Below are 13,900 nucleotides of genomic sequence, written 5' to 3'. Positions count from 1 at the left end.
TAAGAAACAGCCCAGAACTGTTAATGAAGAAAGATACCAAAAAGGGTTTTCCATGAGATAGGAAGGTGTGAAGTAGTGGTTGCTTGTTGATCATCTGTAGGCTGACCATAGATCTTAGTGGACATAGAGAATAATATTTTGGATTTATGCATTTCAATTAAAAGACCTGATCTACTGCCTATCAAAAAAACAAAAATAAAAAATAAAAATGAAAATAAAAGACCTGAACTACCAAATCCTTAAATAAAACAGTTATTGTGCTTTAAATGATTTTCATAATTTTTAAAAGATGGAACTATATGAATAATGGAAAAGCTTCATGAAAGGAAGATTAAGGATTCATACATAATAACTAATGGGAAATGCCCATTTAAATTTATATGGATCGAAGAAGTCCAACATTGATTTTTTTATTTTATTTTATCAGTAAATGAAAACAATATTAAAAAGCTCCTGTTGGAGATGAATGGTGATAAAGCTTCAGGCCCGGATGGATTCACAGTGGCTTTTTGGCAAGCTTGTTGGGACTTTGTGAAGGAGGAGATTTTGGAGTTGTTTAAGGAGTTTTATGATCAAAGCTCCTTTGCCAAAAGCCTTAATACCACTTTCCTGGTCCTTATTCCAAAGAAAGAGGGTGTTGAGGACCTGGGAGACTTCCGACCCATCGGTCTTTTAGGGGGGCTGTACAAGCTTTTGGCCAAGGTGCTGACAAATAGGCTGAAGAAGGTTTTAGGAAGGGTGGTTTCTGTGGATCAAAATGTGTTTGTAGACAAATTTTGGATGCTTCGCTTATAGCTAATGAGGTAATTGACTCCTGGCAAAAACGAAAAGAGAAAGGGCTGATCTGTAAACTGGACATTGAAAAAGCCTATGACAATATAAATTGGAATTTTCTTATGAAGGTTTTGCATAAGATGGGCTTTGGGTCTCGGTGGATGGAGTGGATTTGGCGGTGCATCTCAACTGCCAAATTCTCTGTTCTGGTTAATGGGATGCCAGCAGGCTTCTTCTCGAGCACCAAGGGGCTGCGTCAAGGACATCCTCTTTCTCCTTACCTTTTTGTCTTAGGAATGGAAGTGCTAAGTGCACTCATAAGAAGGGCTGATGATGGGGGTTTCATCTCAAGCTGCAGATTTCGGGGAAGAGGAAGGATGGAGATAAATGTCTCCCACTTACTCTTTGCTGACGATACAATCTTATTCTGCGAAGCAAGGAAAGAGAATCTAACCTTTTTAAGCTGGATTTTGGCTTGGTTTGAGGCTGCGTTCGGCTTGAGGATCAACCTGGCCAAAAATGAATTAATTCCAGTTGGTGAGGTGGAAGAGATTGAGGAAATGGCAGTGGAGCTAGGGTGTAGGGTGGGGTCTTTGCCCAATGTTTACTTGGGGCTACCCTTAGGAGCTCATCACAAGGCTCCTTCTATGTGGGATGGGGTGGAAGAGAGAATGAGGAGAAGATTAGCTCTGTGGAAAAGACAATATATATCCAAAGGCGGGAGAATCACCCTCATTAAGAGCACGCTGGCCAACATGCCGATTTACCAATTGTCTCTCTTTCGAATGCCCAAGATTGTTGCAAGAAGGTTGAAAAATTAAAAAGAGACTTCCTTTGGGGAGGGGGAAGCTTGGAAAGGAAAGTCCACTTAATTAAATGGGAGGTGGTGTGTGCTCAAAAGGAGAAGGGTGGTCTAGGCATAAGGAAAATTGTCCTTTTGAACAAGGCCTTGTTGGGCAAATGGATATAGAGATTTGCCTTTGAAAAGGACAATCTTTGGAAGAAGGCGATTTTGGTGAAGTATGGACGGGAGGGTTTTGGGTGGAGGTCTAATGAGGCTCGTGGGACGTTTGGAGTGGGGGTTTGGAAGGAGATTCTAAAGATAGAGTTTTAAGTAGGTAAAGGGACTAAAGTCAAGTTCTGGACTGATCATTGGTGTGGCAATGCAGCGCTGTCCCAAAACTTTCCCCAGTTATTCGTCTTGGCAGTCCATAGGAATGCAACAGTTAATGAAGTGTGGGACCCTAGTTTTGGTCAAGGAGGTTGGAGTCTCAGATTCTCTAGAGATTTTAATGATTGGGAGTTGGATTTGATAGGAGATTTGCTTAATATGTGGAGGGACTTCAAGATATCTTCAGAGGAGGATTCGGTTATCTGGAAAGGTGGGGGAAATGGTATTTTTGGGGTTAAGGATGCTTATAATCTGCTAGTTGCTCCAAACGATTTCGCTTCCCCGAAAAAGTGCATTTGGGTGTGTTGAATATAATGTATTTATAGTGTATAATATTTCCTTGTTAATATAAGTCACATGTATGGTAGTTAGGATTCCTAGCCTTGTATATATATATATTTCTCAATTGTAAGTAGATATTACATGAATGAGAATTAAGGTTTTTCTTCTTTCTCTCTCTCTCTCAACATGGTATCAGAGCCAAGGGAGAAAACCTAATTTTTTCCAGTTTCCCGTGTCATCAACTCCGGGAAACCTTCCGGTGACCGTGTTTCATTCCGGTCACCTTCCCCATCTCCCAATACTTTCCGGTCAGTCGGATCGTCGTCAGAAAACACTCACCGCCGACAAACTTTTCCGGCGAACTTTCCGGCGATGTCTTTTTCCGACACCGACTATACCAGAAGGAGCGCCTGGAGGAGATCTCCAACTTTTGTGAAGGCACCGGAACCAAAAGATCATCCACGCGCAATTTTTAGTCCGGCGACTGCATCTCACGCGCCGACGCTTGAGGGCGTGTGAGGACTTTCCTGGTCTCGCGCCTCCTCCTCCAGCCTCGCTTGACGCCGACTAGCCTTCCTTCATCCCTGGTTCTGCCATCCGAGCCCTGCACGTACCTCTTTTGGGGTTTTTTGCCTCCGCCGACCCTCCAAACAGTTTTTCCGGCGAGTTTCGACTACTTTTTCTCCATCCTAATCCCTGCACGTGCCTAAGGAAGTGTTCTTCTACCTTTCCGGTGGTGCCACGCTGCGATCTGAAGCCGTCTCCCTTTCTAGTGGTGCCACGCTGCGATCTGCAGCCGTATTAGTGCTCTTTTCGATCCAAATATACTTCATTCTCCAGATAAGTAGATATGGTTACTAAAACTTCCATTTTTTCCTCTGTTATATCTGAATCTCCTATGATTACTTCGGAGAAATTGGTTGGATCTCCTATGATTACTTTGGAGAAATTGGTTGGCAGTGACAATTATCTTTCTTGGTCTGCCTCTGTTGAACTTTGGTTTATGGGTCAAGGATATGAAGATCACTTGATTACACAGGAGGCAGATATCCCTGAGGTTGACCGCGTACAGTGGAGGAAGATAGATGCACAGTTATGTAGTGTATTATGGCAATCGGTTGATCCCAAGATTCTTCTTCATCTTCGGGCCTACAAAACTTGTTTTAAATTTTGGACTCAGGCCAAAGGATTATATACGAATGATATCTAGCGTCTTTATAAGGTGGCTTCTGCTATTGTCCATATCAGCCAACAGGACTTGGATCTATCTACTTATATTGGCCAGATTGCCTCTCTTAAGGAGGAGTTCTTGACTGTGATGCCTCTTACTCCTGATGTTGGGGCTCAACAAACACAGCTTGACAAGTTCTTCATGGTTCTTACTCTTATTGGCCTCCGTCCGGATCTTGAGCCTGTCCGCGATCAGATTCTTGGTAGTTCATCAGTTTCGTCCTTGGATGATGTGTTTGCTCGCCTCCTCCGTATCTCCTCCACTCAGACTTTGCCATTTGATAGCACTTCAGATTCTTCTGTGTTAGTTTCTCAAACTAGCTCACGAGGAGGCCGCAGTGGTACCCGAGGTAGAGGTCAACGTCCTCATTGCACCTATTTCCATAAACTTGGCCACACTCGCGATCGTTGCTATCAGTTACATGGACGACCTCCTTGCACTGCCCATGTGGCCCAGTCCTCTGATTCTCCGCTGCCTCAGCCTCCGAGCTCTTCCGCATCTCAGGCTTCTGTTGCCTCTGTTGCCCAGCCTGGTAATGCCTCTGCCTGCCTTACCCACACATCTTCTCTTGGACCCTGGATTCTAGATTCTGGAGCTTCTGATCACTTATCTGGTAATAAGGATCTTTTCTCCTCTATTACTACTACCTCTGCTTTACCTACTGTTACCTTAGCTAATGGTTCTCAAACTGTGGCTAAAGGTATTGGTTTGACCCTTCTTCTGCCTTCTCTACCTCTCACTTCTGTCCTTTATACTCCTGAATGTCTTTTTAATCTTATTTCCATCAGCAAAATCACTCGTACTCTTAATTGCTCTATTACCTTTTCTGATAAATTTGTGACCTTGCAGGACCGGAGTACGGGGAAGACGATTGGCATAGGACGTGAGTCTCAAGGCCTCTATCACCTCACCTCGGATTCATCTCTTGCAGTTTGCATTTCCACTGATGCTCATCTCCTCATTCACAATCATCTGGGCCACCCTAGTCTCTCCAAGTTCCAGAAGATGGTCCCTCATTTTTCCACTTTGTCGTCGCTTCCGTGTGAGTCATGTCAGCTTGGGAAACATACTCGTGTCTCATTCCCAAAGCGTTTGAATAATCGGGCAAAGTCTTCTTTTGAGCTTGTCCATACTGATGTTTGGGGTCCTTGTCGGATTGCGTCTACTTTAGGATTTCAGTATTTTGTCACTTTCATTGATGACTATTCTTGATGTACTTGGTTATTTTTAATGAAAAATCGAGCTGAGTTATTCTCTATTTTCTAGAAATTTTATGCTGAAATCCAAACCCAATTCAATATTTCTATTCGTGTGTTACGCAATGACAATGCCAGGGAATATTTTTCAGCCCCATTTACTTCGTTTATGTCTCATCATGGGATTCTTCATCAGTCTTCTTGTGCTCATACTCCTCAACAAAATGGGGTAGCTGAACGCAAGAATTGACATCTTGTTGAGACAGCTCGTACTATCCTCCTCCATAATACTGTTCCTTTTCGTTTTTGGGGGGACGCTGTTCTTACCACTTGTTATTTGATTAATCGTATGCCCTCTTCTGTCTTACACGATCAGATTCCTCACTCCCTTCTCTTCCTTGATCAACCACTTTATTTCCTTCCTCCTCGTGTCTTTGGTTGTACTTGCTTTGTTCATATTCTCACTCCTGGACAGGACAAGCTTTCCGCCAAAGCCATGAAGTGCCTCTTCTTGGGATACTCCAAACTTCAGAAGGGTTATCGTTGTTATTCCTTTGAGACTCATCGATACTTTATCTCCGCTGATGTCACCTTCTTTGAGGACTCACCATTCTTTTCCACCACTTCTGAGTTTCTTCCTGTTTCTGAAGTCTTGCCTATTCCCATTGTCTCCCCACCTGATGCTATGCCTCCTCGACCACTTCAGGTTTATCATCGTCGCCCTCGTGTCGTTGCTCCTCTCCCTTTTGCTGAGGCACCTGTTGACTCACTTCCTATCCCTTCGGCTTCAACTGCCCCAGCTCTGCCTTCTCCTAATGACTTACCCATTGCTGTTCGGAAAGGTACTCGCTCTACTCGTAATCCTCATCCTATTTACAACTTTTTGAGTTATCATCGATTATCTTCACCCTATTCTGCTTTTGTTTCTGCTATATCCTCTGTTTCTTTTCCAAAGAGCACCCATGAAGCTCTTTCCCATCCAGGCTGGCGACAGGCAATGGTGGATGAAATGGCTGCTTTGCACTCTAATGGCACTTGGGATCTTGTTGTTTTACCTTCTGGTAAATCTACCGTTGGCTGTCGTTGGGTCTACGCGGTTAAGGTTGGTCCTGATGGTCAGGTTGATCGCCTTAAGGCCCGCTTAGTTGCTAAAGGCTATACTCAGGTTTATGGTTCTGATTATGGTGACACATTCTTTCTTGTTGCCAAGATTGCTTCTGTCCGTCTGCTTCTCTCCATGGCTGCTATGTGTTCTTGGCCTCTTTATCAGTTGGATATTAAAAATGCCTTCCTTCATGGTGATCTTGCCGAGGAAGTTTATATGGAGCAACCTCCTGGTTTTGTTGCTCAGGGGGAGTCTGGTTTAGTGTGCAGGTTACGTCGTTCTCTATATGGCTTGAAACAATCTCCTCGAGCATGGTTTGGCCGTTTTAGTTCTGTTGTTCAAGAGTTTGGCATGCTTCGCAGTACAGCAGACCATTCAGTTTTCTATCATCATAACTCTTTGGGGCAGTGTATTTATCTGGTTGTTTATGTGGACGACATCGTCATTACAGGCAGTGATCAGGATGGTATTTAGAAACTAAAGCAACATCTTTTTACCTACTTTCAGACCAAAGACTTGGGGAAACTCAAGTATTTCTTGGGAATTGAGATAGCTCAATCCAGTTCTGGTGTGGTCCTTTTCCAAAGGAAGTATGCTTTAGACATCCTGGAAGAAACCAGTATGTTAGACTGTAAACCGGTAGACACACCTATGGATCCAAATGTCAAACTTGTACCAGGACAGGGGGAGCCTTTAGGAGACCCTGGGAGATATCGACGGCTCGTAGGTAAATTGAACTATCTCACCATTACTCGTCCAGACATTTCTTTTCCTGTGAGTGTTGTTAGTCAATTCTTACAGTCACCATGTGATAGCCATTGGGATGCCGTAATCCGCATTCTTCGATATATCAAAAGTACACTAGGCCAAGGTGTGTTGTACGAGAACAGAGGTTATACTCAGGTTGTTGGTTACACAGATGCAAATTGGGCTGACTCACCCACAGATAGACGTTCCATTTCAGGGTACTGTGTTTTTATTGGAGGTAATCTAATATCTTGGAAGAGTAAGAAACAAGATGTAGTGGCCAGATCTAGCGCTGAAGCCGAGTATCGAGCTATGGCTTTGGCAACATGTGAACTCATATGGTTGAGACATCTTCTTCGAGAGTTGAGATTTGGAAAGGATGAACAGATGAAACTCATCTGTGATAACCAGGCCGCATTACATATTGCATCCAATCCAGTCTTTCATGAAAGGACCAAACATATTGAAGTTGACTGTCATTTCATTAGAGAGAAGATCGCATTAGGATGTGTTGCTACAAGTTTTGTTAATTCAAATGATCAACTAGCAGACATCTTCACTAAATCTCTTAGAGGTCCTAGGATTAAATATATTTGTAACAAGCTTGGTGCATATGACGTATATGCTCCAACTTGAGGGGGAGTGTTGAATATAATGTATTTATAGTGTATAATCTTTCCTTGTTAATATAAGTCACATGTATGGTAGTTAGGACTCCTAGCCTTGTATATATATATATTTCTCAATTGTAAGTAGATATTACATGAATGAGAATTAAGGTCTTTCTTCTTTCTCTCTCTCTCAACAGGGTGGATAAGGTTCCAACTAAAGCTATTTTTTTTCGCTTGGGAGGCCACGTGGGGGAAGATTCTCGCCCTGGATAGGCTTCAAAAACGGGGGTGGCAGCTCCCTAATCGCTGTTTTTTGTGTGGTTGTGAAGAAGAAATTGTAAATCATATTCTTTTACACTGTATAATGGTCAGGGTCCTTTGGGAGATCGTCTTTGCCTTGTTTGGGATTCAGTGGGTGTTCCCAGAGATAGTTAAAGAGGTGTTATTCAGTTGGAGGGGCCCTTTTGTGGGGAAAAAAAGGAAAAAGTTCTGGAATTCCATTTCGTTGTGTAATTTTTGGACGGTCTGAAAGGGAAGGAATAGATTAGCTTTTAAGGGAGGGGGAAGGGAGGGGGAGTTCTTAGCTATACAGAAGTTCAAAAATTCTTTTGTATGTAATTTGTGGAGTTGGGTTAGGGTGTATATTGGAGAGGAGTCCTCTTCACTCTTAGGCTTTTTGGAGTGGCTAGCGTCCACTTAAGGGCTGGTGAAGTTGCTTGTTTTTTGCGTTTTTAGGTTTAGGCTGCTGTGTATACTCCCTGTATGCTTTGTGGCTTTTTGCCTTTTTTTCTATTCTGTGCTTATTTATAAAAAAAAAAAATATATTAAAAAGCGCCAAAACCCATTTTTTCCGAAACCTTGAGTAAAAAGTCTCAATTAACACAGTCATATGCTTTCTCAATATCAAGCTTATAGAGCACCCCAGGCCTATTACTTTTCAGCATTGGGTCAATTGCTTCATTTGCTACAAGCACAACATCAAGGATTTACCTACCTTCCACAAAGGCATTTTGAAAATTGGAGACCACTTTACTCACTATCTTTTTAAGCCTGTTAGCCAACACTTCAGCTAATAACTTATAAAGGCTACTCACCAAACTTATAGGTCAGAAATCCTTAAGATCTTCAAGTTTGCCTTTCTTTGGCAGCAACACCAGAAACGTAGCATTGAGACTTTTTACAAATCTACCCCGCTCGTGAAAATTCTTAAAGAATCCCATCACCCCTTCTTTAATTTCCAACAACATTACCAAAATGTCATTGAAAAGTAGTCTGACCTTGGAGCTTTATCCCCATTTAGAGCTAGCAGTGCATTGAACACTTCTTCCTCAACAAAGGTTCCTCCAATTTGGTTGTATCTTGCCCACTCAAGGCTTCGAAGCTCATGCCCCTTATACTGAGGTGTCATTCCCCTAGCTCAGTCAAAAGAATCTGGAATGCCTGGATGATCTCTGCCTTAATGTCACCCTCCTTGTTGATGAAACCCCATTAATCTTGACCTTAGCCAAAGAATTCTTCCTTCTATGTGGCCATTTTGTGAAAAAAAATAAAAATGGTATTTCCATCACCCTCCTTCGACCAAACTTTTCTCCTTAAGCCACATATTCTCAAACCTAAAAGGAAAATGCCCTCTCTGCATTCCACCCACATCCAACAAAATTAGAGAATGGTCTGACACAATTCTGGGCAAGATACACTGCATCACACTGCTAAACAACCTTCCCATCCCTCAAATACTAGGAAGTGATCTAACCTCGAATGGGCTTGATTATTCAAGCCCTCACTCCAAGTAAAAGAGCCCCCAAGTAGAGGAAGATCCCTCAATTGGAGATTGTCAATGATCTCTGTAAATCTTCTCATTGCCGACAACATGAAGGCACCAATATGCTCACCTAGAAATCTCACAACATTGAAATCTCTACCAATACGCCACGAGCCAGTCCACAGAACCCTAATTGCCCCCAATTCCTCCTAAAAGTCCTCTCTATCACCTCTAAGGGTAGGGCCCTACACCCCTGTTAAAATCCAAACAAATTCTTCTAATGTGTCAAGTAGGCAAATGCTTCCTCCCTGTCAAAAACACCAACAGGTCTCTCCAGCATTTTTAGCAAAAATTTGCAAAAAGATTAGTGAACCTCAGGTTAAAAAAGAACACAAAAAAATACATAGAAAATAAGGAAGGAAATCTTAAGATGTATGTATTTCTTCTCATCATATTTTAGTGACAACAAGGTTTTGATTTTTGTGAAAAGATATCTTTTAAATGTAAATATTTAACATCAATTATGCACAATTACCACTAGTGAAAATTTTTAGTTTGTATCTCTCTTTTCAGATCCAATTTCTCCACCAACGCTAACCCTAGTTAGTAGATTCAAGCATGATGCACCTTTTAATTATCGGGAGAACCTAGTTACATTCTTTTGGATTTAAGAAACAACTCTCAAAGATCTTTTTTCTTTGGCTTATTGATGTAGATCTAGCTAGAACCAGATTTAAGAAGCAACTCTCAAAGATTTTTTTTTCTTTTTGGAAGATATAGGAGCGAAACAATTAGCCTATTGAATCATTGATGTAGATCTAGTTATAACAACCTAAGAGTTACCTCTAAAAGATGTCATTGGAGAGTGTGCTACATAGAAATAAAGATTTCTACTTTATGTTTATAAATTTGTAAGCTTCAATTCTAATATCCTTGTAAGGGAACTCACTTATGACAACATATTTTATTCCACATTTTGTGATCATTATATTAAAAAAAAATTCTTGTTGTGTTTCCTAAAAGGGAGCTAAAGGTTTCCATTTTTTTTTTCATGTATAATTTGTTGAAGGTTTTTTTTTTTTGAGTTTCCAAAGTCTAATGCTATGTGATGAAAAGAAAAACAATGAATGATAAATGATAATAATTTGCATCATTGCATTATTTAATGGTGGGAATCCATTATTTTCTATTCTAGGTGAAACTTTTGGGAGGCCTTTGTGTGACACTAAGTTTTTTTTTTCTATCCTATCCTTCTCTGTCTATTTCTCATTTTATTTTTTTCCCCTATAACCTCAAGCACTTGTTCATCTCCTTAACTCCTATAAAAGTGAAACTGTAGTCGACCCCTTATCAGATTATTGGCAAACACCTTAGGCTTAAGCTCCACGGTGGAGGTCTTTGATAGGTCATATTGCAGGGATATTCATTACACACGGGGACTTTGTCTCAATTCAATGGTTGCAATTATACTCTAAGCATATTGCAGAGAACTTATTGGTTGGAATAAATATGCAGCAAAATAACAGGTTGCTCCTGCTATTTCAATACATAAGTATGATCGTGGATGGCTGTTAAGAAATAAGCATAGATCTGCTACTCTAATTCAAGTGTGATGGACGATGTGTGAGGTTTTCTCAAGTTTCTATCACAGGCAAGTTTGAACTATAGCAACAATGTTGAGGAAAAAACTAGCAACAAGAGAACTCCAAAGGCTTAAATGAGAGAGATTAAAAAAGTGAGTTCCTGCATGAGGGAAAGAATAACTTGAGAAAGAATTCAAAGATATCAGTTAGCTTCTTTCAAAGGATGGAGCTCAGTAAAATCTTGAACACTGCTCTTCTAGAAAATCGATGCTTTGAAGGATATCACAGATGGCATTTCAGCCACTTGGTGCCATTTGCTTCTGGTACTATCCCTTATATAACCCCATGGTGGTGGCAACACTTTTCAGAAAACAGATAGTAATAAAAGTTCAAAACATGCAAGTTGGCTTGGATGTTTCTATTTCTGAAATATCCAGGCATCCCTTGCAGCCAAAAAGGCTCCTGCAAGATGTAATGACAGAGTTTGTTGAGACAAGAGAAGTACCATCTGTTATGTCGACCAAATTTAATTGTTTGATCTCCTGATGTATGTAGGATGTAATTAAAAATGTTGATGTGACTCACTCCACAATGTTTGAGTTTGCTGGAAAAGATGCATTTATTGTCTGTGGAAGATTTATCTTAAGGGAATTGCAGCTTATTGCCCAAGCATTTCATTTGGATGGGATGATGAAAAAGGTGGAAGGAATTGCTTGGGATTCTATCAGACCAGAAAACTCATTTAAATACAAGGTTAAGTATCTTCCAAGTTGGTGAAAATTGAGCAAGATGACCCTTAAGGTTTATCCATCTTTATAATACTATATTTTTATCAGGATTCAGGATAGCCGGTCAGTTGAAGGATAGTATTAGGGGATTCTAAGCTCTAAGAAAATAAAACAAAGACATGATAATGAACAAGTTGTTTTCCCCATGTGTTTGATTTGTTCAACCTTTATAAGAATATGTCATTATCACATATAAGAATATTTGTTTTGTGCGCATGCTGATCATGGAATGTAGGTTTGAAGCATGGCAGTTGTGGACTTTGAACTAGAGATTGACCTAATTCATGCTTACTTTAAGTACTCTCCAGTTCTTAATTTTGGGCAAAATTCTGATTTTCGATTTTAATATTTATTGACCAAGCATTGTTATATGTGGAACAAAGAATGTCCGACCAAAATGTTTATTGACTTTGCTTGGCCATCTATTATGAACTTCATTTACAGGTACGCTTGGATGCTGCCACAATATTGGGACTTTTGGCTTTTTTCATAAACTACAAATTTGAGGACATCTTATCTTCTCCGTAAGTATATTTTGATTGTTTTACTTAATTACATTTGGAAGTTGAGCAACATAGATGAATTAACTCCATCTCATATATAAACTTGATCTTGAATTTCCTATGAGCATGATGAATGATTTGGGAGATATCCCGTGATTGCTCTGATTCCATAAAGAAGAAAATACAAAAAATAAAAAAATGTATTTCCATGAGTGAGAGGTTGCACATAAAGAGGTGAGCCATAATTTTATTTTTTTCAAAAGTCAACTAAATAATCCTAATTTGTAGGAACTAGATTCTTGGATGAGCTATAAACAAAAGGCAACTAGTTACAATTAAGAAATTAAAATATAATAAATACACAATTAACAAAGTAACACATAATGAGGAAAGTCAGCACAATTAATCAGGACTGCATCTTCAACATATGAAGTGCAACATCTTTAACAAAAAGCTTCTTGGATGAGTGGTTGTGGAGGTTGCCAAGGGAAAATGAGATTCTTTGGCACAAAGTTATTAAAATCATTTATTTGACTTGAATGGCTAGGACGCCAACCTTCAGGTCATAGGTGTTCACATCACTGCCCTTGGAATGCTATATGCCCAGGTTTCCTAGCATATTCACTTTTCATTTGTATTTTGATTCAAGAAAGTATAAGAGCTCAGTTCTAGGAAGATTTTTGTGGAGATAAGCCTTTGTGCTTCTAATTCCCTGATTGTTACTTGCTTGTCAGTCCTAGAAGCTCCCTCATAGCTTAATTTCTAGATTCCTTTTCTCCATTCTTGTTTTGGAACTTCACTTTTGGTCAAAATTTGTCTGATGGGGAAAATACAGACCTCTCAGAAAATTACATTATCATTTTCTTGTCTACATATTGCCAACTTTCCTTGATGAGTCTAGTCATTGAACTCTTCATATGTATTCATCACCTGTCTCAACTCTCAGAAATCTTCAACCTTGATAGAACCCTCTAGGAACTCTGATATATATATAGTGAAATAAAATAAAATATCAAAAAAAAAAAAAAATTAATGATAGAAAAAAGAATTCAGAGGGACCTAGTTACATGATTGCAAGCTTCTCCCATCATGTCTATAATTAGAAGTAATGGAAAATTCCATGATAGTGTTAGATTAAGAATTTTTTTTTTTTACTTTCGAAGACAATGTGGTGCTATTCCTATATACCAATCACATATTTTATTAAAGTGGTACAGCATGATATATGCTATTTCTTATCACTGAAGCATATTTTATTACTAGTGGTACATTATGATATATGCTATTTATTATCGTTGAGGTTACACTTTATTTGACTTGATGATCATGAACCATATCTAGTTGTTGATCAGTACATAGAACAGTATACTATTTCTACTTTGAGCTTATCTCAGATTCTGTCTCTAATATACTGTTATCTCCGTATTTATTTTTCTTGTTCCATCTTTTATGTTTTTCCTTTTTGGGACAATTAAATGAACTATGGATCTGGAGACTTTTAGTGGATTATCATAGGAACAACTAACAAGATCTAGAGTAACATAAGCTAGTTTGGGATAGCTTGACCTTCTTCTCTGCCTACTCATTGGTATAGTCTTCATACATGGAGTGGTGATTTATTGATTATGAGTTCCCTTATCATTTCTCTGACTACTTTTTAACTGATACTATCATTCCAAACCATCCTTCAAGTTGCTTGTCATTGAGAAAATGCTGACTACATTATATAATTCTTAATTTCTTATACAGATCAGCAATACTTCTTGATGTCATAGCTGTCAGTGCTCTTATAATATATGTGACACGTGTAGCTCTGGGCTACAAACAGACATGGGATAGGTATCAAGTGAGTTGATGAAGTTTGCTTTATCCAGTACAGGAGATCTTGATTTAAAGTGTATCAACCACATTTTTTTTCACTTTAAGGCATATTCCAAACTTTATTAATGGAACCTGTTATTACAGCTTTTGGTCAACAGGACACTTTATGAAAAAACCTTAGCTAGTGGCTTTGGCTCAGTTCATTTTCTTCTGGATGCCTCTGAACAGCAGCAAGTGAGAAACTCTTCATTATCATTTTTGTGTTCTTATGAACCCAACAGATAAATGTTCAATTAAAAAACAGAAAAAAAAAAAGAAAAAGAAAA

The 13,900-nt window shown here is 39.5% G+C and overlaps 1 protein-coding gene across 3 annotated transcripts in view; it reads left to right on the top strand.

The window, feature by feature from the left end:
* LOC117932686 overlaps positions 1–13,900 on the top strand; it is a 36,786-nt gene that overhangs the window by 20,793 nt on the left and 2,093 nt on the right. For 2 of the 3 annotated variants that reach the window (XM_034853962.1, XM_034853961.1), the window contains 3 exons: positions 11,695–11,774; positions 13,503–13,599; positions 13,719–13,808. In XM_034853962.1, coding sequence (XP_034709853.1) covers positions 11,695–11,774; positions 13,503–13,599; positions 13,719–13,808 — 267 coding nt within the window. The remainder of the gene's footprint in view (positions 1–11,694; positions 11,775–13,502; positions 13,600–13,718; positions 13,809–13,900) is intronic. The other variant, XR_004654206.1, reaches the window with a different exon arrangement.

Source organism: Vitis riparia, chromosome 15, assembly GCF_004353265.1.
Source record: "Vitis riparia cultivar Riparia Gloire de Montpellier isolate 1030 chromosome 15, EGFV_Vit.rip_1.0, whole genome shotgun sequence".
NCBI lineage: Eukaryota > Viridiplantae > Streptophyta > Magnoliopsida > Vitales > Vitaceae > Vitis > Vitis riparia.
Note: the sequence above shows the minus strand (reverse complement) of the source record. Positions and strands in the feature narration are given on the sequence as shown.